Source organism: Cyprinodon tularosa, unplaced genomic scaffold, assembly GCF_016077235.1.
Source record: "Cyprinodon tularosa strain WSP-4 unplaced genomic scaffold, ASM1607723v1 ctg633, whole genome shotgun sequence".
Classification (NCBI taxonomy): domain Eukaryota; kingdom Metazoa; phylum Chordata; class Actinopteri; order Cyprinodontiformes; family Cyprinodontidae; genus Cyprinodon; species Cyprinodon tularosa.
In genome coordinates this window covers 869008-891962 of record NW_024039378.1, presented here as the reverse complement: position 1 = coordinate 891962, position 22955 = coordinate 869008, and the positions used below count along the sequence as shown (strand labels likewise).

Below are 22955 nucleotides of genomic sequence, written 5' to 3'. Positions count from 1 at the left end.
TGTTACTTCAAGGCTGGACTATTGTAATTCTTTACTATCAGGAAGTCCACAAACTGTAGTTAAAAGCCTTCAGCTGATCCAAAATGCTGCAGCCAGAGTTCTAATGAAAATGAAAAAGAGAGATCACATCTCGCCTATCCTGGCTTCTCTTCATTGGCTTCCTGTTAAATCCAGAATAGAATTTAAAATCCTCCTTCTCACATATAAAGCCTTAAATGGCCAAGCTCCATCTGATATCAGAGATCTGATTGTTCCTTATGTTCCTAACAGAGCACTTCGCTCTCAATCTGCAGGTTTACTAGTGGTTCCTAGAATTTCTAAAAGTAGAATGGGAGGCAGATCTTTTATTTCTCAGGCTCCTCTCCTGTGGAAAACAAAAAACAGTTTTAGTCCGTGAGGCAGACACCCTGTCTACTTTTAAGGCTAGGCTTAAAAATGATATATTTTTTAAATAAAACTTATAGTTAGAGCGGCTCAGGTTATCCTGAGCTATCTCTATATGCTGCTATAGGCTTAGAATGCTGGAGGACATACAGACTCCCTTTTCATTCACTCTGAAGAATTTGTTATTTCAATCTCTAACGTTCTGCTCTCTCTGCTTTTTCTTATAGTAGCTTCATCTGGTCTGTTCCTGTTTGGCTGTGACTCCATCCTGCAGAGAAATATCAGCTGTGCTGCTGCTATCAACACTACTGATTATAAATGTTGGAGATTGGACTGTTTTTCAGTGTAGTCCTGTTTCTCTGACTGTGACTAACTGGATGTGCTCTCTTCATCCTCTGGCATGGGAGCTGGCTCAGAGCTTGTCTGCCTGGCTGTGTGTTTCCTGGACGGGGCCGCCTGTGGAGGGGGTTTACTGTTGCCTTTTGTAACTTTGCTTCTATTCTATGTCTGCCTTTCTGTCTCCTTGAACCCCAGTCGGCCTCAGCAGATGGCCGCTCTCACTGAGCCTGGTTCTGCTGAAGGTTTCTCCCTGTTAAAAGGGAGTTTTTTCCTGTAAATGATGAGTGTGAATGTTTGACTTCCAGTTCATGAGGTGATGCAATCAACTGGTTTTCTTTTAATAGAAAACTTTGAATCAAGTTGACTGGATGATCTGGTTGAAAGTACCTTGAGATTACATGTGTTGTGTATTGGCGCAATATAGATAAAGTGAATTTAATTAAATTTATACATTTGTTGTTTATTGAACTCTCTAACTAAGTTTATATGTTTTGTCCCACTGCTTATATGTCTGTTAAAATTAAATCATATTTTGAAAAAAATAAAATAGAAGACTTAAAATTAATTAAAGAGACCTTTATTTGATTTATTTACATTTTTGCCTTTTTTTTATTTATTATTTTTATTTTCTCTGAAAATGCATGCTTTAAAGCATTGCCTGATCAGGTTTGAGAGAAATTGTATGTATTTTTTTTTTATCAAAATGCCTTAAAAGCAATCCTTCAATTATATATATTATATTATATATATATAGCAACTGCTAACTAATGTAACACTACCTGATTAGGAGTAGAGAGGAAACAAAGAAAATGACCAATTAAAGCTTCTTTAAAGACAGCTGATGTTGAAACTCCAGAATACTGTAGAACATGGACAAACATCCACCAGGGGGAGACAAACTACTTTACGGAATTAAAAGCAGTCAAGCTTCGAACAAAACAAAATAATCTGTGTTTTTCCCATAGTGGAGAAAATAAGGTGTATTAGCAGGAAGGGAAAGGTTTTCCTAAAATGGGATAGAGGGCCTAAAATATAGACTTGGCCTAAAATATGAACATGAACATTTGTGATGAACTGGACTGACTTCTTATTGTTTGCATTTACAGCAGGTGAATAAGTATTGAACACGCCACCATTTTTCTCAGTGAATATATTTCTAGATGTGCTATTCTCATGACATTTTCACCAGAAGTCAGTAACAATCCATGCAATCTATACATACAAAGAAAAGTAAAGCCTAGATGTCCAGACATGAAGTCATGTGTAATAATGAGGAATGGCACAGGGAAAAAGTATTGTGACATGTAATATAAAATGATGTATATCCATTTTCAGCCATGGTTTGCGATGATATAGCTGAGAAATTGTTATGTTGTAGGAAAAGGATCCTTGCCCCGGAGCCCAAAGTGATTGCGTGATTAATTGCACAGCACAAGCATTTTTTGACCCGCAGTGAGCAATTCCTTCAGCACCACAAGACTATCAATCTGTGACTTTGTTTGGCCAAATATTTCTTTATTTGCCACAGCAATAGATAACTACTTTTAGGCTGAACTGTATGGGTGCTCTACAGTGCCTCCTGGTTAAAAACATACCAGTCAATGAAACTTATAGAAGAAAAAAAAATCTTTACGTATGTTGCTTGTATATCTGGAAACTTAAAATAAATGTCCAACAAGGTATATGCAGAGCTTTATATTGGGGAAAGAATGCAACCTCATTACTAATAGGAAAGCTCAACACAAAACAGAAGCATGGCTCAGCACAGTAAGTGCCAGCTGTTTAGGGCAGGACTCAGCTTAATATACATACATTCTGTGAGAAAACAATGGTTTGAGAGAAGAGTGAAGGAGGCCATTAACACAGGCAGAGCTGCAGCAAGATATGCCAAAAACTCTGATGCTCATATAGGACAATTGACTGAGGAAAGACAGTAAAAGGAAATTTAGGTCAGTGCAAAGCAGCAATAAAGAACATCTCCCCCCACCGCTTCTCCCCCCCAACAGTACGGCGAGCGTTATGGGACAAAATGTCTTCCACGACGTCCGCATCACCTACCTTCTCAAGTGATGAGGTTTGTTTACATAGATAATTTTAATACTGCCATCTATTGTTCAGTACCGTCTCAGTTTATCTCTCTCAACTTGCCGTAGTTACTTTCGAGCGTAATGGGCGATCTCGCAATCGCTAGTTTGTTGGCTCTGCGCTGCCGTAGTGCAAAGATGTCTGCCTCCATGGCTGCGAGACCCGCTCCTATGCATGGGCGTAGGTTTGCATAGGGACCATAGGGACATGTCCCTACCAAAATGTTGAACCGACCTAATTGTCCCTACCAATAATTGGATGTGAGCAACATGTTTATCATTTACAGCAGTAGTTGTTGCAGCAGTGGCTTCTTTTCCTCTCGCAGCTCCTCTGCCTGGTCTCTCCTGTCCCTTTCACGTAGCAGCGCATGGAACTGTGCTGGGCTGTTTAACTCCACTCTCATTGGTTGTTCTGCCTTAAGTCCCGCCTTCTCTCTCCTTGATAGGCTGTTTTCTAGTCCGTCCGTGCTTGGAGCACAAAATTGAAAATGTATTCACACTAGAATGCCGCGGTTACTGCAATTAATATTAGGCTGCAAAACTAGTCCCAAAAAAAATAATATATATATAATGTGAATATCATGTGCACTAAAAAACAAAAATCCTTTTTTTTGTTTTTTAAAACGAAATATTCTGAGTCAGCCAGGTGTTCTGAAGACTGCTGGAAAAATGGGCAAATAAAGGCTGTAAGCCATCAACATTTCTGATTCTTAGCCACAGCCAATTAAGAAAGAAAATGTGAGGGTTTCCTTTTTACCAATATTTAGTTGCTATTACTGTTTTCATTTTTTGATGACTCTTTCAGGTATAATTATTAGCAGGTGTTATTTCTTTTATAGAGTAGCCTACAACAACAAGAAATGGTGGCTAAACATCTGCTGTTTTTCGTTTAAAAAGCATAATTAGGGTTCCACATAATAACAATAATTTAATTGACTATTTATACTTCTAGAAATAGGATAAATACAAGAACAAACAGAGGAAGAATATTAACATTGATTTGATCTTACATAGATTTCCACACAGTATTTAAGTAAATTAGTACAAACATTAATGTCTGGTAAAAATGCTTGAATCTGACTGTTTATTTTGGATATTATTAAATTACAGATAAGATAGTGTTATATTTTCTTTTATAATTGTTAAAAGGGATTTTATAATTCTATAAACTTACGCTCATGCTTAGTGTTGTGTTTGTAGATGATGCCACTAAAAAAGAAAATAGACATAAGGAGCTATTTAAACAGTCAGACAGTAGCAATATAGGACAATGATAAAAGGTTGTGTTACATTTAATCCTTTACTATTAAAAATGCACTTATACATTATATGATTATAGGAAACACAGATATCCAGTAATAATGATGCAGGGCAGCTTGTAGGTGAAGCAGCTGGCCCTTCAGTGCTTCAGGTGATGTCTAAATAAAACAGGTGATACTAAAATATTTCCTCTTGATGAGTTCTGGATGGAGAATATTGACAGACAAAAACATTTTTTTAATCTTATATATTATATATATATATACACTATATTGCCAAAAGTATTTGCTCACCTGCCTTGACTCACATATGAGCTTAAGTGACATCCCGTTCCTAATCCATAGGGTTCAATATGACGTCGGTCCACCCTTTGCAGCTAGAACAGCTTCAACTCTTCTGGGAAGGCTGTCCACAAGGTTTAGGAGTGTGTTTATGGGAATTTTTGACCATTCTTCCAGAAGCGCATTTGTGAGGTCGCACACTGATGTTGGACGAGAAGGCCTGGCTCTCAGTCTCCGCTCTAATTCATCCCAAAGGTGTTCTATCGGGTTGAGGTCAGGACTCTGACCCACACCAGACTCTGTCATCCATGTCTTTATGGACCTTGCTTTGTGCACTGGTGCACAGTCATGTTGGAAGAGGAAGGGGCCAGCTCCAAACTGTTCCCACAAAGTTGGGAGCATGGAATTGTCCAAAATGTCTTGGTATGCTGAAGCATTCAGAGTTCCTTTCACTGGAACTAAGGGGCCAAGCCCAGCTCCTGAAAAACAACCCCACACCATAATCCCCCCTCCACCAAACTTTACACTTGGCACAATGCAGTCAGACAAGTACCGTTCTCCTGGCAACCGCCAAACCCAGACCCGTCCATCAGATTGCCAGATGGAGAAGCGCGATTCGTCACTCCAGAGAACGCGTCTTCACTGCTCTAGAGTCCAGTGGCGGCGTGCTTTACACCACCGCATCCGACGCTTTGCATTGCACTTGGTGATGTATGGCTTGGATGCAGCTGCTCGACCATGGAAACCCATTCCATGAAGCTCTCTGCGCACTGTTCTTGAGCTAATCTGAAGGCCACATGAAGTTTGGAGGTCTGTAGTGATTGACTCTGCAGAAAGTTGGCGACCTCTTCGCACTATGCGCTTCAGCATCCGCTGACCCCGCTCCGTCAGTTTACGTGGCCTACCACTTCGTGGCTGAGTTGCTGTCGTTCCCAAACACTTCCATTTTCTTATAATACAGCTGACAGTTGACTGTGGAATATTTAGGAGCGAGGAAATTTCACGACTGGATTTGTTGCACAGGTGGCATCCTATCACAGTTCCACGCTGGAATTCACTGAGCTCCTGAGAGCGACCCATTCTTTCACAAATGTTTGTAAAAACAGTCTGCATGCCTAGGTGCTTGAATTTATACACCTGTGGCCATGGAAGTGATTGGAACACCTGATTCCAATAATTTGGATGGGTGAGCAAATACTTTTGGCAATATAGTGTATATGTTGTATTTTAAAAATGTTGGTATAATTACTGATCTAAGTGGGTTGCTCTGTCGGAGAAAGGCATATTTTACATTTTTATTATGTTTTAGAGTCTCTATTCTACAGTAAATGATGAATCACTCACTAAATTAGTTGACGATTATTGAAATAAGCAATTAATACGATTCATTTTTTCAGTCCCAGATAAAATACATGAAATGTTCTACACAGAGTAACTACAGCCCAGATGTTCCACTTTTATAGTGAACTTAATATTTTAATGAATGTATTATTTCGCTTGATACAGAGAGAGCATAGTAGGAAAAATATAAGAGTGGGGTTTAACTGTGCACAATTCTATATCTTCAGAAGAAAATACTGTATTTACCTTCTCTCTTAGTCGTTCAAATGAAACCATTTTCAAAGTGGAAAACAGTCCTAATTCCACATTGATCAGAGCCGGTGATACTTCAAACATTCATAAACAGCATCTAATGAGTGTAGTGCTTATACAATTTTTATTAATGTAGCAAAATGCTGCTTTTCTCTTTTAACAATGAATTCCTCTTATCAGTACGGATCCTCACACCGTGCATAAAAAAGGACATGCATATTGCATAGCACCAATGACAACCGACTGATAGTGTCCCTACCAAAGTTCAAATCAAACCTACGCCCTTGAACAATCCTTTGGGTAAAAGGAGAACCCAACCTCCAGTTTGAATCCCCAGCTTAGTTGAGGCTCAGACGATCCTTCCAGGTGGAGAAGGTCCCAAACATCCAGGTCCCAAACATCCAGTATGCTGGATGACTTCCTGCCGAGAGGCAAAGACAAAAACACAAGGTGACAAAAACTCAGTTTGACTCAGCAAAACTGGCAAAAACTCACACTTAGACTTAGACTTAGACAGGACTTTATTGATCCCTTGAGAAGACTCCCTCCCGAAATTAAGGTCGAGGCGTCGAGGTAGTGGCAGTCAGCAGCTTAAGAGCTTAAGAGGCCGAACGAGGACAGGGCACCGCCTGGTGGTGGAAAGAGGAAAACACAAAAAACATCCTACACAAACTGGAATCCTAACAGCAGCATAGTAATGGCTTCCTGATGTTGTTATTAATCAGAAGCGGAGCTTAAGGTTCAAAGTTGGCTTTAGTTGATGTTAGATAAGCTTAGATTAGATTAGATTAGATTGTTTTTTTACATACAGGCTGTTTTGGCTTAGTTTGAAAAGTTATCGTATGTTGTTGGTCAAAATGTATCTGCAGTTTGATACTTTAAGGTACTGGGTTTCTCTTTTTAGCTGGAGAGATTTAGTTTCGTAAAACTGACTTTTAAAACTTTTTAAAATCACAGCAGCTGCTTATTAAATCTGGATTTACACTGAAACACGCCCATTGGGACAAAGGTTGCATCAATAAAATGAGTTAAAAATTAATTTTGTGCTTCAAACTGCTCATATTCCTGTAGTTGAAGTCATACTAATCAATCTTCTTCCTCATATAACACAGTATATGCACTTTGCACTTTGATCAAATAATTTCTATTGCCTGCCCAACCCTTTAGATATCACTGAGCGGAACAATAGGGAACACTTCAGAAGAAAGTTCAAACTACTCACACCTCTGAGATAAAGAAACGTGCACACTCGCTGTTCCTGAGAGGTAAAATGGCTCAGAGAGGAGTTCAGATGGAGAAAATTTCTTGCTCCATCTGTTTGGATCTACTGAAGGATCCAGCAACAATTCCCTGTGGACACAGCTATTGTATGGACTGCATTAAGGACCACTGGGATGTAGAGGGTCGGAGGGGAAACTACAGCTGCCCACAGTGCAGGGAGACATTTAGTGGAAGACCTGTCTTAAAGAAAAACACAATCTTAGCAGACTTAGTTGAGGATCTTAAAAACATTGAACTCCAGGCTGCTGCAGCTGATCACTGCTATGCTGGACCTGAAGACGTAGCCTGTGATGTCTGCACTGGGAGGAAGATGAAAGCTGTTAAGTCCTGTCAGGTCTGTTTGGTTTCCTTCTGTGAGAATCACCAACAAGCTCACTGTAATGTCTTTGGACTGAAGAAGCATGATCTGGTGGACCAGCTCCAGGAGAGACGACAACAAATCCAGCAGAGAATCCAGGACCAGGAGAAAGATGTGAAGATGCTTCAACAGGAGGTGGAGGCCATCAATTTATCTGCTGATAAAGCAGTGAAGGACAGTGAGAAGATCTTCACTGATCTGATCCGTCTCATCCAGAAAAGAAGCTCTGATGTGAAGCAGCAGATCAGATCCCAGCAGGAAACTGATGTGCGTGAAGTCAAAGAGCTTCAGAAGAAGCTGGAGCAGGAGATCACTGAGCTGAAGAGGAAAGAAGCTGAGCTGCACGAGCTCCAAAACACAGAGGATCTCACCCAGTTTCTCCAGAACTACCCCTCACTGCCAGCACTCAGTGAGTCTACACACTCATCCAGCATCAATATTCGTCCTCCAAGATACTTCGAGGATGTGACAGCAGCTGTCTCAGAATTCAGAGACTTACTAGATGATATCCTGAGAGACACAGGGACAAACATCTCACCATCAGCCACTAGAGTGGAGGTTTTAGAGTCAGAACCAAACACCAGAAACGAATTCTTAAAATATTTTCAAGAAATCACTCTAGATCCAAACACAGCAAACAAAAATCTTTTATTATCTAAGGGGAACAGAATGCTTAGATTAACAGACCACCAACAGCCTTATCCTGATCATCCAGACAGATTCACTTTTCTGTTTCAGGTTCTAAGCAGAGAGAGTCTGACTGGACGTAGTTACTGGGAGGTGGAGTGGAGAGGAGAAGGAGTTTGTATAGCAGTTTCTTACAGGAACATTGGCAAAGTAGAAGGATTTGGATTTAATGACAAATCTTGGTCTTTATATTGTGACACAAGCAGTTATACATTTTGTCACAACAGAGTTAAAACTCCAGTACCAGGTCCAGTTTCCTCCAGAATAGGAGTGTATCTGGATCACAGAGCAGGTATTCTGTCTTTCTACAGCGTCTCTGAAACCATGACTCTCCTCCATAGAGTCCAGACCACATTCACTCAGCCTCTATATGCTGGGGTTAGGCTTTATGGCTCTATATACTCCCTTGAATTCATTAACTTGAAATAGTCAGAAGTAATCTAAAGTCCAATTCTTTAATTATTTTGCTTATTTTTGCTTTAGTTTCTAGTATTCACCTTAACTAATTACAATGATATTTATCACTTTGTAAGACCGAATGTTTTTCTTGTTAAAAATCAGTCTACAGAAGAGCTGCTGGGAGCTTTAATCATCCTGATTATCTGTATCAACTCAAAACATCATTATTTTATTGCAAAATGAGCGGATTATGGATCAAACTAATTGTAGAAATCAAATAGAATCAAGTCGAGTCTTTATTAGATTGTATTTTCCCTGTTGTCATAGATGGACTTAAATGATGTCTGTAGCTTTTTTGTAATTTACACAATAAAAACTGAAATTTAATGTTTGTGTGCCCTCATAATTCTAATGTAACAGAACAGAAAATTCAACATTAAAATGGTGGATTTAATGTCTCCCTCCTTGAATCATCTAATGTTGTGGTGGTCTGCTTTCAATGCTTCAATGATCCTTTGTAAACTAAAGAACATATGAGCTATTTGTAATTATACAAACCTTATAAAGTACATTCTATTTGCTGATGATACAGAAGTATCTTCTGTACTGGAGAAAACCTTCAACAACTTTCAGAAGTGGTCAACACAGAAATGGAAAAATTACAGCATTGGCTCAAAAACAATAAATTATCAGTAAATTTAGATAAAACCAAATTCATGATATTCGGAAACAATAAAAAACAGGAAATAAACCAATTAAAATATCAATTGAAAGGGTTGATTTAGAACAAGTACATGAAATAAAATTCTTGGGTGTCATATTAGACGATAAGTTTAGCTGGAAACCTCAGATCAGCCTAGTAAAATCTAAAATAGCCAAAAGTGTTGCTGTTATAAGAAGAATTAGTTTCGTCCTGGATTACAAATCTTTTTTTATTCTGTACAACACACTCATTGTACCACATTTAACATATTGTGTGGAAGTTTAGGGGAATACATACAAAGCAAATTTACAGCCATTATACGTTTTACAAAAGAAATCAATCCGAATACTACATAAAGTGGGATACTGGGAACACACAAACCAGTTATTTATCAAATCACATATACTGAAATTCTGGGACCTGGTGATATTTATAACTTCTCAATTCATGTTTAAGGTTCGAAATCAAAAACTTCCACACAATATCCAGGAAATGTTTGGTGACAGAGAAGCGGGTTATGATCTAAGAGGTGAAGGATACTTTAAAAAACAACACTTTAAAACAACCAGGAAGAGTTTTTGTTTATCTGTGTGTGGAGTAAATGTCTGGAATGGATTGAATGACGACTTTAAAAAAATTCAAAATGCAAACCAATTTAATAAACTGATTAAAACCGAGCTCATTTCAAAATACGCTATATAAGATGACTGTTTAATAGTCTATAATGTAATTGATGACAGAAATAGTACTTAAAATAATTGTACATGGCTAAACATCATGTGGAATGGAAACAAGTGTTTTTTTTGGTTTTTTGATGTTTTGACAGTTAGTTGAGGATAAATTGACAAGTAGGAAAGGGGCGGGACATTATAAGATGTATCTTCTACCTGCTCCTTTTCGAACAGAAAATATAAAATTTACATGTCACATGGGCAAAATAATTTGTTTTATATTTTCATTCTTAAGTTTGTTTCATTCAAATTTTTCTTTCTTTCTTGATTGTTTTTACTGTCTGTTCGAAATAAATAAATACATCTTGGCTATATGGAAATATTAATTCAAGGCGCTAACTCTTAATGGGTCAATTTTTAGAGAAACTGGAGAGAAAAACGTATAAAAAAGCATAATGCGTGTGACGGTAAATGTTTGAATGTACTGTACAACCGTTCTTAAATTTTTTAATAAATGCTTTTTTGAGTAATCCCACTGTCTGTCTTGCCTGAATACTGGGTCCTTCTGTTCTTTGCTGTGACACAATATTGTGGAGAAAAGTCCTTATTTTCAACCATCTTGAAAAGATTGTATTTTTAATGCCCTGGCTGAGGTTGGGAAAGAAATTAAAGATTGCTACAGTAGATACGCTCCAGCACTACAATTCAAGTTTATTTCCATAAACACATACCATGCATGCTTGTGACATCATAGTGTCCTCTATTGCGCATGCAGGAGCAACCCACACCGACTGGATTCACCGAAAGACACCTTTTCCTGGAAACGTGAGTCCTGCTGCCTTTATTCCCTTCTTCAAATCAAAGACACAAATTTCCCACGGAGCCTGAACTAACCGCAAAATCTTCCCCTTCAATTTTCAGTCCCGGTTCGACAGTATTCAGAGCAGCACTGGACTCCTCTTTATCTACTCACAATAAAACCTGTTAAACTTTTCCCTGGTCTCTCTGTGTTTGGTTTTCTGCATGTGGGTCAGATCTTTAGATAAAATCATGACAATAACTATTTCTCCATGTTTACTATTGTGCTGCACATGATTCTCACATAGTTTTTATGGCCATCGGAATCTGTTTGGAGCTGCATAAAGTTTGCACTGCAGTACAACATCTGAAACATTTTTAAAGTAATGGGAATGATTACATAAAAACATCAGAATCCAGAAATAAATGGATTGAAGCATTCAGACATACAGTGGGAAGAAGGACTAAAGACTGCATGCGGCACGCACTGTTCAAATGCTGTTTAAATGCTGGTTCTGTTGGACTGGTTCATCAGTTTGTTGGGACATTTAGTTCAATTCAGTGGAAGATGAATTGTTTCACTTCCATATGATAAAGTAGAAACCAAAAGCGGTTAAACAAACCTTCCAGAGAATCAGTCAGTCTGAAAACATTTCTTGTTCCTGCTACAAATCTTATCTCTACTGCGTTATCTCTACTCTTTCCTGTTTATCCGCATATTTTTGCTCTCTCCCAGTAATCTGGGTATGACAGTTAAAGATTGACTCACATCGCAGGAAGTAAAATATGAGACATTCATGCACAGTTTCTCTTTTTTGGAATTTTGAGGTGATGTGTTAATACAGACAGTTTCCATTACGTTATTTGTTTTTTTTACCGTCATTACATTGTCACAAGTACAGAGCAAGGAAATTAACTCTCTGCATTTAACTGATCCCATTGGGGAACAGTGGGCTGCCTTTGTGCAGCGCCCAGGGAGCCCCCCCAAAGATGGCGCTGATTATCTCTAGGCTCATGCTTGGCTATCTATTGGTTATAGGGGGTTTGTTTTGTTGATTACTAAAAACTTTGTGTGCTCCAAAGGAGCTGTGTTAGAGCTGGATCAGAGGACAACTTATAAGATGTTAACAGTGTTTTCCTCCTCAGCATAATACATGCCCTGATCCCAAGTCCATGTCTTCTCATGGACTTACCTCATTTGTCTGCAATTCCAGCTGATTTCTGCTTCTAAATCCTATAAACCAGCCGACAGCATCAATTGCAGCAGAGTTATAGATGTGAGGCAGTTTAACTCCTCCTCTCTCCTAATGTGGGCCTTTGTGTCGCTGCTGGGATGTTCAAACTGCTGTGAAATCAACAAAAAAAAACTTCCCTGGAAATTGCTGTTTTCTTCAAGCCAAAACTTGCTTGTGAGTTTTATTCAAAACGTAAAATTATTTAACGTCGTAAGGAAGTCGTATCTAAATGTCAAATCATTCTGGCTTAAACATGTATATAAATGTAGTCTTTATCAGACCATATTGTCCCTAAAGTTAGAAAATTTCTGTTTAAAAAAAAAATCCTGTTTTAAAATCTGTGGGGTTTGTTCCGTTATCTTATGCAGGCCAGTTAGTTATACGTCAGCTTGTACACCTAAATTCGGCCAATCATATATCAACGGTCATCTGTCAATCAAATTTTTAGGTCATAGCATCTTGATTCATATGTCGCAGCTTGTATCTGCAACGGTTGAAAAAAGAAATAAGAATCATTTACTTTCCCATTGAGGTACGTCCCAGAATTCACAGGGATGATGGACGCCAGGGCGGCAGAAGCCATGTGTTTTTTATTAATAATCATAATGCATTCCAGTGGGAATTGGCTGCATTGGAAATTTATTTTAACCAGATGTGTCTTTTCTGTTCTTTAGACTATATAATCACTTGTCTAAAAAATTATAATTATCTCACGTTATTTTAAAAATTTGACATTAAAATATTAAAGTCGTACAGAAGTCATATTTAAATGTCAAATCATTCTGGCTTAAACATGTATATAAATACACTCTTTTTCAGACCATATTTTCCCAAAGGTTAAAAAGAAAAATCCTGTCTTAAAATCTGTGTTTTTTTCCCCAGTTATCTTCTGCAGGCCAGTTAGTTATACCTCAGCTTGAACACCTAAAGTCGGCCAATCATATATCAACGGTCAGCTGTCAATCAAATTTTTTCGGTCATAGAATCTTGATACATATGTTGCAGCTATTATACGCAATGGTTGAAATCAGGATCCTTTCCTTTCCCATTGAGTTCCGCCCCAGTGTTCACGGGGATAGACGTCTGTGTCTTCAGCAGGCGTAGAGCTAACAGAACTGGCAGCGTTGCAAGGCAAGGGCTCAAACATGTACGGCTGGAAGCCTTCTACACCAAACCAAGCTTCTACCGCCCTGGCGTCCTCTTCCACAACATCTTCATCCCCTCTTTCCTCTTCTAAATAAAAAATGTATGATGGAGGAGACTCATCCACGACCTCTGACACTAAACTCTCCTCCTCTTGCATGTTTCCGCTGTCCATAGCGTTCCTTGACAGGGTCCTTGCTAAGTCACCAATTTAGTGCCGCTTGGTCCCAATGGAAACCTACTAGCACTAGGTTGCTAACTAATTAGCAACATGCTTCCGAAAAAACTGTCACGACTTGCTTGCGAACTTTCCGACACAACAATCTCGCCCCCTTGATAGGCGACCAATCACATTCACTTTATTCACTCGTGTAAAGTCGGGCACCACTCAGGAGAATTCGGAACTGTAACGGTTGGAACAGCCGCTTCCCTACGACTTTAAATGTAATCATTTGGTGTCCTTTATGAAAATTAAAATAAATTTAAGTGTAATAATAGTCTAGCGAAACCTAAAAAAGGCAAACCGATTGCTGGTTCTTCCTCTGTGTTAGATTTTTATCACCTGAACCTAATGGCGTAACGACACAACAATAAGCAACATTATCTGGGTGGACCCCATATGAAGTACAACACCCCATCCTCTTTTGCTACTGGTGTCGTGTTTAAACGGCTCACCATCATGTTGAAATGGCATGTGTTGCGGTATAAATACAGTCCGGTCAGTCGGCCTAGTTTCAGGTGGGTTTAAGAGGAATTTTTCACACCATTAAATCTGCAAAGAGAATTCCTAGTCCACAATTGCATAGGGGGCCAACCAAGTGTCAATGACAGGGCCTCTAATAGGTCGGGGGCCCCTAAACAACTACTGTCTCTGCTTACCGATATTTACGCCATTGCTTGAACCGTCTTATTTTTGCTTGGTTTGCTTGTGATGTTCTATTCTGCTTTGTAAAACTAAAATTGTCTATGGGGTCTAATGTATTTTTTTGTTTATTCAAAGCTCCTATTTTGGGGCAATTTGTGTGGAAACCTTTGCCTCCCTGTGAACTCTGAGAGAAGAATCAGATTTTTTTTTTTCTTTTTGATTTTTAACAAAACATTTATTTAACAATGATTGAACAATGAACAGTTAAAATAACTCAGGTCATCAGGACACCATTATAAAAGCAGTTTTCTTTATAGGGATTTTTATTAATTTCTCAATATTTATATACAATACATAGTATTTTGTTGATGGTCTTATGTGTAAAGAGAATATAGTAGTCATTCTCTGTACCAAAGTGTCTACTGAGCTGAGTAGCATTTTAAAATTCCTTTTGATTTCCTTTTGAACATATTTAAGGGTAAGCAGTCGGTTTTCAGCTTGATGTATTTCCTTGTTCCTCCTCTGATTAATAAGAATCATGAGCAAAATCGCTGGTATTTCCTGGGAAGAAAAACTAGTTACACCAAAGCTAAACCAGCTCCTATTAAATAGAAGAGAAACTCAGACAGTCATTGTTATTGAGAGCTGAAATGGAGCAGAGAGGAGCTCAACTAAACCAATGTAACATCTCCTGTTCCATCTGTTTGGATCAACTGACGGATCCAGTGACTATTCCCTGTGGACACAGCTACTGTTTGGACTGTATTAAGGTTCACTGGGACGGAGAGGATGAGAGGAGGATCTACAGCTGCCCTCAGTGCAGGAAAGAGTTCATAACGAGGCCTGGACTGGAGAAAAACATCATGTTAGCAGAGTTAGTCGAGGGTCTAAAGAAGATTGGACTCCAAGCAGCTCCAGCTGATCACTGCTATGCTGGACCTGAAGATGTGGCCTGTGATGTCTGCACTGGGAGGAAGAGGAAAGCTGTCAAGTCCTGTCTGGTCTGTTTGGCTTCTTATTGTGAGGATCACCTTCAGCCTCACTATGATGCTGCACCATTTAAAAGGCACAAGCTGGTGGAACCTTCTAAGAATCTCCAGGAGAACATCTGCTCTCGTCATGATGAGGTGAAGAAGATCTTCTGTCGTACTGATCAGCAGTGTATCTGTTATCTCTGCACCATGGATGAACATAAAGGCCATGAAACAGTCCCAGCTGCAGCAGAAAGGACTGAGAAGCAGAAGAAGCTCCAGGAGAGACGACAACAAATCCAGCAGAGAATCCAGGAGCAGGAGAAAGATGTGAAGCTGCTTCAACAGGAGGTGGAGGCCATCAATGGCTCTGCTGATAAAGCAGTGGAGGACAGTGAGAAGATCTTCACTTATTTGATTTGTCTCATCCTGAAAAGAAGCTCTGATGTACAGCAGCAGATCAGATCCCAGCAGGAAACTGAAGTGAGTCGAGTCAAAGAGCTTCGGGAGAAGCTGGAGCAGGAGATCACTGAGCTGAAGAGGAAAGATGCTGAGCTGGAGAAGCTCTCAATCACAGAGGATCACACCCAGTTTCTCCAGAACTACCCCTCACTGTCAGCACTCAGTGAGTCTACACACTCATCCAGCATCAATATTCGTCCTCTGAGAAACTTTGAGGATGTGACAGCAGCTGTGTCAGAGCTCAGAGAGAAACTAAAGAACATCCTGAGAGAAATCCCCTCCCTCCCCCATGGCCTGTACTCTACACCACCGCAGAGTGGGGCAGCTACAACTAGAAAACATATATTAGTTGTCGTGGAGGAAATTGTTGACACAAAGGTGATAAGGCAGACCTAGTTTTGACTTCCCCCCTTCCAGGTGATTTATTCTTCTCATAGGAACATGTTTCACCTGATCCAAAACAAGCAGTTCCCCTTTTAACCAGAGGGTGGCAGCAGCGATACTCTCAGCTAGAAAATCCTAATTTATTTGATTTTTCAGTTTTGTATAATGATATGCACTTTAACTGATTATTCCCTTGGATAAATGTAATTTTCTAAATCTATAAGTTTACCTTAACAATGATTTAAAAATTAAAGTTGAAAACCGATATAGAGATAAGTGAATATATCTTAAATTAAGTGTATTTACCTTTATATTGAATTGGTAAATAACATAGTTTGCCAATCGAATTAGTATTTTTACTCTTAAAATAATATGATTATATAACATGCATTTGAAATATGGAAATGCAGTTGCCTTTTATCGTTATTCATTATTATTAATTTTAAATATATGTTGTCTTGTTTTTTTAGCAGAATTTTTCTTTTGCTTCCTCAATCCGAGAACAAATCCACTTGTTTTAAGAAAAAAGGACGTACGGTATTTAAATTTTGATTCAACAAAAACATGCAAATCAATCTTGATACATGAAATAAAGAACTACTGCCCTGTGTTTTTTTTTTTTAGCTCTATGAAGTCAGTGCTGTGATGGTGCTAACATACACAGCAGTGTCTGTCATGGATCATTTATGGGTGTCTTTGTTAGATGAAGTTTTAATTAAGACCAGACTAATTCACTTCTCCTTTTTTTATATGAATGCTACTTTTTGTGTCCTAAATTGTTTTTTTTTTTACCATGTTTGGTTGAGGTTTATCACAAACCGTAGAGCCATGACATCACTGTGACCTGTGGGTCGGAGGGCCTTCCCTCTTCACGAGGAGCCAGCGTCAAGGCCCTTCTTGGATTACTGCCCTCTTACATCTGGACGTTATTTACACAGGAATGACCTACTAACCCTACAAGAACAGCATCCTGTTCTATCTTCAGGAAACTCCTAAAACCCACCTCATCAAAAAGCATCTCCTATTCTAACTCTCTTTTTGCTGTCCACTCATTCTGATTAGGGATTTTCCTCAATAGAACTTACTGTCATATTGATAATAACTGTAAAATTGTGTATACTGTGAAACTCGCTTTGAATAAAAGCGTCTGCTAAATGCATAAACATGATCAGCTGTTGTTCACTGTTCCTTTTGCACAGAGCAAGTGAAGAAAGCCTTTATCTGCACAGCTTGTGTGGATTTTTCTACAGAGACTGAAATTGAACAAGATGTTTTATGCTTAAATGCAATCAGAGAATTTCAGACAGCTTCTGTTATCTGTAATGTTTTTACTCTATATGCTTTTCTTATGAACCTGTAAATTTAATGTAATCTAAATGTATTTCTGTTCAATGTGTAAATTTGACTCCCCTGAAAAAGAGGATTTTTAATCTTAACCCCTTGAACCCTACGGACCCACCGGCGGGTCCAGCTGCTACATGACCTTGTAGTTTTACCAAACCCCCAGTATTGATGTAAAAAACATATTTGGCACAGTTTGGTGACATTTATGGATAAATGTGCCAAAATGGCCTCTCCGCCTAAGAAATTTCTCACTAATACCGTTCTAAAATAATTATGATTCATCTGATTGAGTCCAAATTTGGTATATTTTTACACAACATTTAGATTTAAAAGTCTGTACTACTTTTTTGTGCTATAAATAATATTTTGGTAGTGTTTTGCAATGTTTATTTCAAAGAAAATTTTGGCGAGGTTCAAAAAATGCAAAATATTTTGTATTTTGTCCCTAATATTTCAGGCAGGGTCAAAGCTACAATGGTGCTGACACCAGAAAACCATTCTATGACATCTTACCTTTACAGACGTACAAAAAGTTTCTTCTTAAATCTAATAGCTTTGAGGCTATAAGTTATTTACTTTTGTGTGTTTTTGTCAGGCAGAAATTTATTTATACCCCCTTAGGGTGTAAGAGGTTAATGGGATTTTGTTTCTGGTTAAATAATTCTGACCATAATACTGTCTCTTAGATGTCATCTTTCTGTGTGCTCCTTTCTATGCACCTCTGGAAGGCTTTTAATGTCCTGCAGCGCTGCACCACTACAGCACTTTTAATTGTATCTGTATGTTTTATATGTGTTATGTATTGTTTTATGGCTTTGTTGTAAAGCACTTTTGGTACCATTTGGCTATTGTAAAGGGCTATACAAATAAATTTGATTTGAAATAAAAAGAAATGCCACCCCAGATCCAGTATCCTCAGACTATGCACTAAGAGCGAAGAAGGAGGCATCAGAGGGCCGGGCTGAAAGACAGCACAGACGCTCTGATCATGGCAGCAGAGGAGCAGCTGTTGGACATCAGAGCAATGCAGGCCCAGATCTATAAAAAACAGGCATGATCCCAGATGCAGGTTATGAAAAGAGGCCCCAGAAAGAATCCAGCATCTCACAGCAGGGTGTAAGATACTGAAAAGGAAAGGAAGAAATAGAACATCATAACCTTGCTGCGCATTTAGCTTCAGTTCAGTTATTTATTGCAGAAACGTTTGTAACTTCAACAGGAAACATAGTTCTCATTCAAACAGAAATACAATCTGCAAACCATCAAACACAGAACAGTTACATGAAAAAATAAACAATCTTTGGACTTAAATACACGTAGAGACAGAGTGTGTGTCTATCCGTAGCTGCCATCTGGAGGTCTGTAGAGTTTGGGGAAGGTGAGGAGCTGGACGCTGCTGAAGGCGTACTTCCTGCTGCCGATGTTCTTCTGGACGTTCTCCGTCCTGCAGCCGTCCCTGGACACGTGCAGGAGAACAGAAACCATCTGATCAGCAATCATGCGACAAATAAACAACAAACCCTGCTCCAGCATGGATGAGACTTTACTTTGAATTAGTCTATGATCCCATGAAGCGACCTGAACTAAGACGGTCTGTAGACTACAGCTAACAGTTTAAGTATTTCACATTTGTGTTTCTTTCCATCAGTTTAATTTAGGATCAACACAAAGAAAAATTAAATATCATAAAGCATGAGCAACATTTCCAACAAAGTTCAAATAAACGGTTTTTATAACACATTTATAATTTATGACTAACGTTCAGTTTTAGCTGGCAGATAGTTTTTTTGTGGGTCAGACAAAGAACTAACAAAAAGTACATTTAGGGCTTTTTTTTATCATTTCAGCAACAAAAACTTGAATTAAAAACCATAAACATTACCATACATATTATATTAAATATCTGTTTTGGCCACTAGGTGGCAGGAGAACTCAAAAAATACACCAAACCTGTTAGAAATGAAACAACTGTGTAGATAAATTAAAGGATAAAATTATTATTTGATGTTTGTAGGAGAAAGCTTTGGCAATTGTTGAAGCCATAAATAATTTAAGGGGTTATAGATTAAAAATAAAATATTAATTTTTGCAAATATTAATCAAACTATGTGAAGTTTCTGAGTAAAAGTCACCAGGGATGGCTTTTAGTTCAGGCACGCTGCACCAACTCCTCTCAACAATAAATAAACTATTTTTGGCTTATTTTTGTGGTCCAGAAGATGCTTTGGACAGACCTGAGAGAACATTTCTAATCTGTGCATTCCAGTGCTCCCAGTCTGAGGTTGATTACTGGTATTTAGCCAGCAGGATCACCAAGCTGAATATGAGCCAGAGCACCAGGAGGTGAGAGGTCACCAGCAGGAAGGCCACCGGGTAGAAATGTCTTCTGGAAGCTAAAAGCAGCTGAAGCCAGGAGCTCTGGAGACCTGAGGGACACTCTGTGGGATCCAACCCAGAGACAGAGAACCCTGAGTGGGCATAACAGCCCAGCATCTGCCCCCAGGACAGACGGGACCTACAGGAGGAGGAGCGTTTGTGTACAGGTGGGAAATAGGAGGGAGAGGAGGAAAAAAAAAAGAACAAAGAAAAAAATCAAAAGATAAAGAAAAAACCAGAAAGATTCAGCTCGATAAAGTTAAAAGGTGCAGAAAAAGAAAAGGTGAGAAGGAGGAGAAGAGGACAGCTGTGGTTAGTAACAGACCTCCTCATGCTGTCCAGAGCAGAGCTGAAATTCTGCTGACTGAGCGCGTGTTGCTCCTTAAGTATCATACACTGCTCCAGCGTCACAGACATCGCCGTTCGATCCTTCGCGCTCTTACAGCTGGTCAGCCGCACGCCGTTCACTTTTCGACACAACTGCACACAAGGAAACACACACAGGTACAGTTTCCTACAAACAACAGCCTATGAATAAAAAAAAGGTATCTGCAGGTAAACCTGCATCAGTTTTTAGGTTTTATGCATCTCCAGCACCGGCATGTTACAAACAGATATTATTTAAAAGTAAATAGTCACATTTTATGCCAAAAACCATTTGATCCTTATTAAAACAGATTAAGTACTTAAAGCATCCGTCCTGATTGTGTTTTTAATGGTCCTTCTTAAAGGAATAGTACACCCAAAACATGATTTGCCTTCATTTTCTACTCACCCCCATGCTGAACAACACTCTGGAGTACTTTTTTGATATCTCAAATGCATCTGGAGATCTGGGAGGCTTCTTGCTGTCTGCTGACAATCAAATAATGGAGGTCTATGGCGCCCGAGGCAGAAAGGTCCATAAAAGTCCACAAAAAACGTGTCAATATTCCTCCATACTGCTCGTCCAATGTATTCCAAGTGTCCTGAGTGGGTAGCATCCGGAATTTACTCGAAACGAAGTAATTTAGAATGTTTTTAGAGCATAAACAGTAGTGTATAGGATTTCCTGAAAGCGCGTTCACGACTCTACGGAAGCCGGCAGACCAAACCAGATGAAAGTGCGCAAAATGGAAACAGGGATACATCATCCAGGAAAGGAATATTTCAATCAAGGATGTAAACAAATATTCAACTTAAATCTATTAGATTCAAATTTACTCCCTCCAATTAATTGATCGTGTTTACTTAAAGCTATAGTGGAGGGTGTTCTATTTCCAGGTGGATCATCTTAATAAGTGGTCCTCCTAATTGTCAGTAATTCTGGTGATATGTGTGCGTCAGGCCGTCCTACGTGCTGATCCCCATTTTTACATACTGGTGGTGACATAGTGAAAAATTGCAAAACTTCTATTGGAAAGTTAGCTCGTATGAGGGATGCAAAACTTTTAAAAAGAGCATGCACAAGCAGAAATGGGCTCCTGCACGCTCTAACACGCATTTAATAGACATTTCCTCTTAGGTTGGGTACAGGGTTGTGCATGTGCATTTTTTTTTTTTAGAAAATCACGAAAATCCTCCACTATACCTTTAGAGGACATTAATTTCAGTGCTGTAATGTTATCACCGTCCACTAGATGGCCTCACTGTCTAATCTTAGGCAGAGTGTCAGAACAGAGGGATGCTAAAGGAGAAACATTAATCATTCCTGTTTTATTTACACTGTTTAATGGTGAAAAGGATGCAGAGGGAACTTGATGTGCTTCTATTTGTAATATAAACACTCGATAAACTTCTTAAGTTATCGCCTATTCGGCTGCCAGAGCAACGCAGTTTTTACTGTGGAGGGAATCATGCAGAACATTTGCAGCATGATAGAAAAGACATGCTAATAATTAATACAGTCGAGGGGGAAGACTGTTGTGATTTAATGCACTTCATTGAGTCGACTGTGAAGATTGAGAGCAAACAGAAATCAGTGCTAACAGCATTAAGCCTCTACCACCAGATGATTGTATTACATATAGAGTTATATCATACTTAGCACTGACTTCAATTAGAAGAATTGGGAAATATTCTGACAGTATGTTGGAGTGACATCTATAACTATCTATTTGAAATAATAAATGCTTCACACACTTTATTCATCTTTTTATTGAGTAATGTAAGTATTTTGCATGTCAGCACATTGCAAAAATATATATTTATCCCTTTTTGTTTTGGAAAGATCCTCTTGATACAAGAGAAAACTGGATTTGAAAGAAATTGACATTTACCAATGAATCAAAGTCCATAAATAACATAACTCTGTTTAGATTAATCTGTTAATCAATAACATGCAGCTCTAAATTCCATTAAACAAAGTAATTGTTAGAAATATCAAACGTATTCACTTAACTGCGTGTTTTATACATATTTTTCATCTATCTTAAGAAAAATGTAAGCATTTTTAGATACTGCCAAGCTTTAATTTTAATTAACAGCCTGTTTTGGTCCTCCAGAGACCTAAATACAAAAAGAAAACTGAAGTTTGTCATTTTGTATTTTTTATGCTATTAAACAGAAAAAAATCTTTCCTTTATAAAAACAAATTTTACAAAAATGGCATTGATTACTTAGCCTCGTGAGACCATCCTGATCTCGCGAGCTTTCAAGGTTTCACTCGCTAATCAGTCTGGAGACTCTCCGTTAAAGAAAATTTGGAGCCGTTCACCAAACGAGCGTCCAATCAGCGTTGGCTTTGAGGCGGGTTGAGGTGTGACGCAACGAGAAGCGCGACAGTTCAGTCTAAAGAACGTGGCAGCTTCAGCCGACGAAACTAGCGTTAGCGGGGCTATCGAGCAAGTTTTATCGGAATTACAGAGTATTTCTTCACTGAAAGAAGAGCAAAACACTGCTCTGGAGGCTTTTCTCAGAGGAAAAGATGTTTTTGCTCTTCTCCCGACTGGTTTCGGCAAGAGTAGCCTGGCTTGTGGTTGTGTTTGTCGTCTGTCTGTTAGTACGTCATATGCTTCGTTGATCTGATTGGTTTATTTGGCCCGTCTATCACCAACATAGGCCAATCAGCTAACCAGTATTTTTGCCCCTTCCCAAAATTACTTCAACGGAAGGTTTCCAGATGGATATGCGGAGCAAATCCATCTGGGGGAGTCAGGTTATTGCTTACTTTTTCTGGCATCAAATTCAAAATTCAAGGGCAACCCTGGTTGTATGATGGATTTTCTCATCTCTTTGTCAATATCCTGGTGAAGATTCTCAGTCATCAGTCAAAAGTATAAAAAAAAAAAAAAAAACAATCCACTGGACTTTGTTTCCAAGTTTGAAGATGTTTCGTTTCCCATCCAGGAAGTTTTTT

General features: G+C 38.8%; 3 protein-coding genes across 8 annotated transcripts in view; 2 read left to right on the top strand and 1 right to left on the bottom strand.

Moving 5' to 3' along the window:
* The first annotated feature begins 7211 nt into the window (after positions 1-7211).
* On the top strand, positions 7212-9590 carry LOC119798667 (tripartite motif-containing protein 16-like protein). The gene has a single exon (XM_038308227.1). The coding sequence runs from the start codon at positions 7212-7214 to the stop codon at positions 8694-8696; it is 1485 nt and encodes a 494-aa protein (XP_038164155.1). The 3' UTR covers positions 8697-9590.
* A 3923-nt stretch (positions 9591-13513) lies between these two features.
* Positions 13514-16258, top strand: LOC119798663 (E3 ubiquitin/ISG15 ligase TRIM25-like). The gene has a single exon (XM_038308219.1). The coding sequence runs from the start codon at positions 14732-14734 to the stop codon at positions 15908-15910; it is 1179 nt and encodes a 392-aa protein (XP_038164147.1). The 5' UTR covers positions 13514-14731; the 3' UTR covers positions 15911-16258.
* Positions 16259-18396: 2138 nt separating this feature from the next.
* Positions 18397-22955, bottom strand: part of LOC119798706 (type II inositol 3,4-bisphosphate 4-phosphatase-like) — a 47279-nt gene continuing 42720 nt past the window's right edge. For 4 of the 6 annotated variants that reach the window (XR_005282755.1, XR_005282754.1, XR_005282756.1 and 1 more), the window contains 3 exons: positions 19944-20098; positions 19477-19757; positions 18563-18698 (listed from right to left, as the gene is read on the bottom strand). Coding sequence is in view for 2 of the 6 variants with exons in the window: in XM_038308272.1 (XP_038164200.1) it covers positions 18578-18698; positions 19944-20098 (276 nt within the window). In the remaining 4 variants the exon portion in view is untranslated. Of the gene's footprint in view, positions 18699-19476; positions 19758-19943; positions 20099-22955 lie in introns of all 6 variants that reach the window. The other 2 variants (XM_038308272.1, XM_038308274.1) reach the window with 1 other exon arrangement.

Excerpts from the sequence above, each read along its gene's own strand:
- LOC119798667 (XM_038308227.1), top strand. The coding sequence starts at position 7,212 with ATGGCTCAGAGAGGAGTTCAGATGGAGAAAATTTCTTGCTCCATCTGT.
- LOC119798663 (XM_038308219.1), top strand. The coding sequence starts at position 14,732 with ATGGAGCAGAGAGGAGCTCAACTAAACCAATGTAACATCTCCTGTTCC.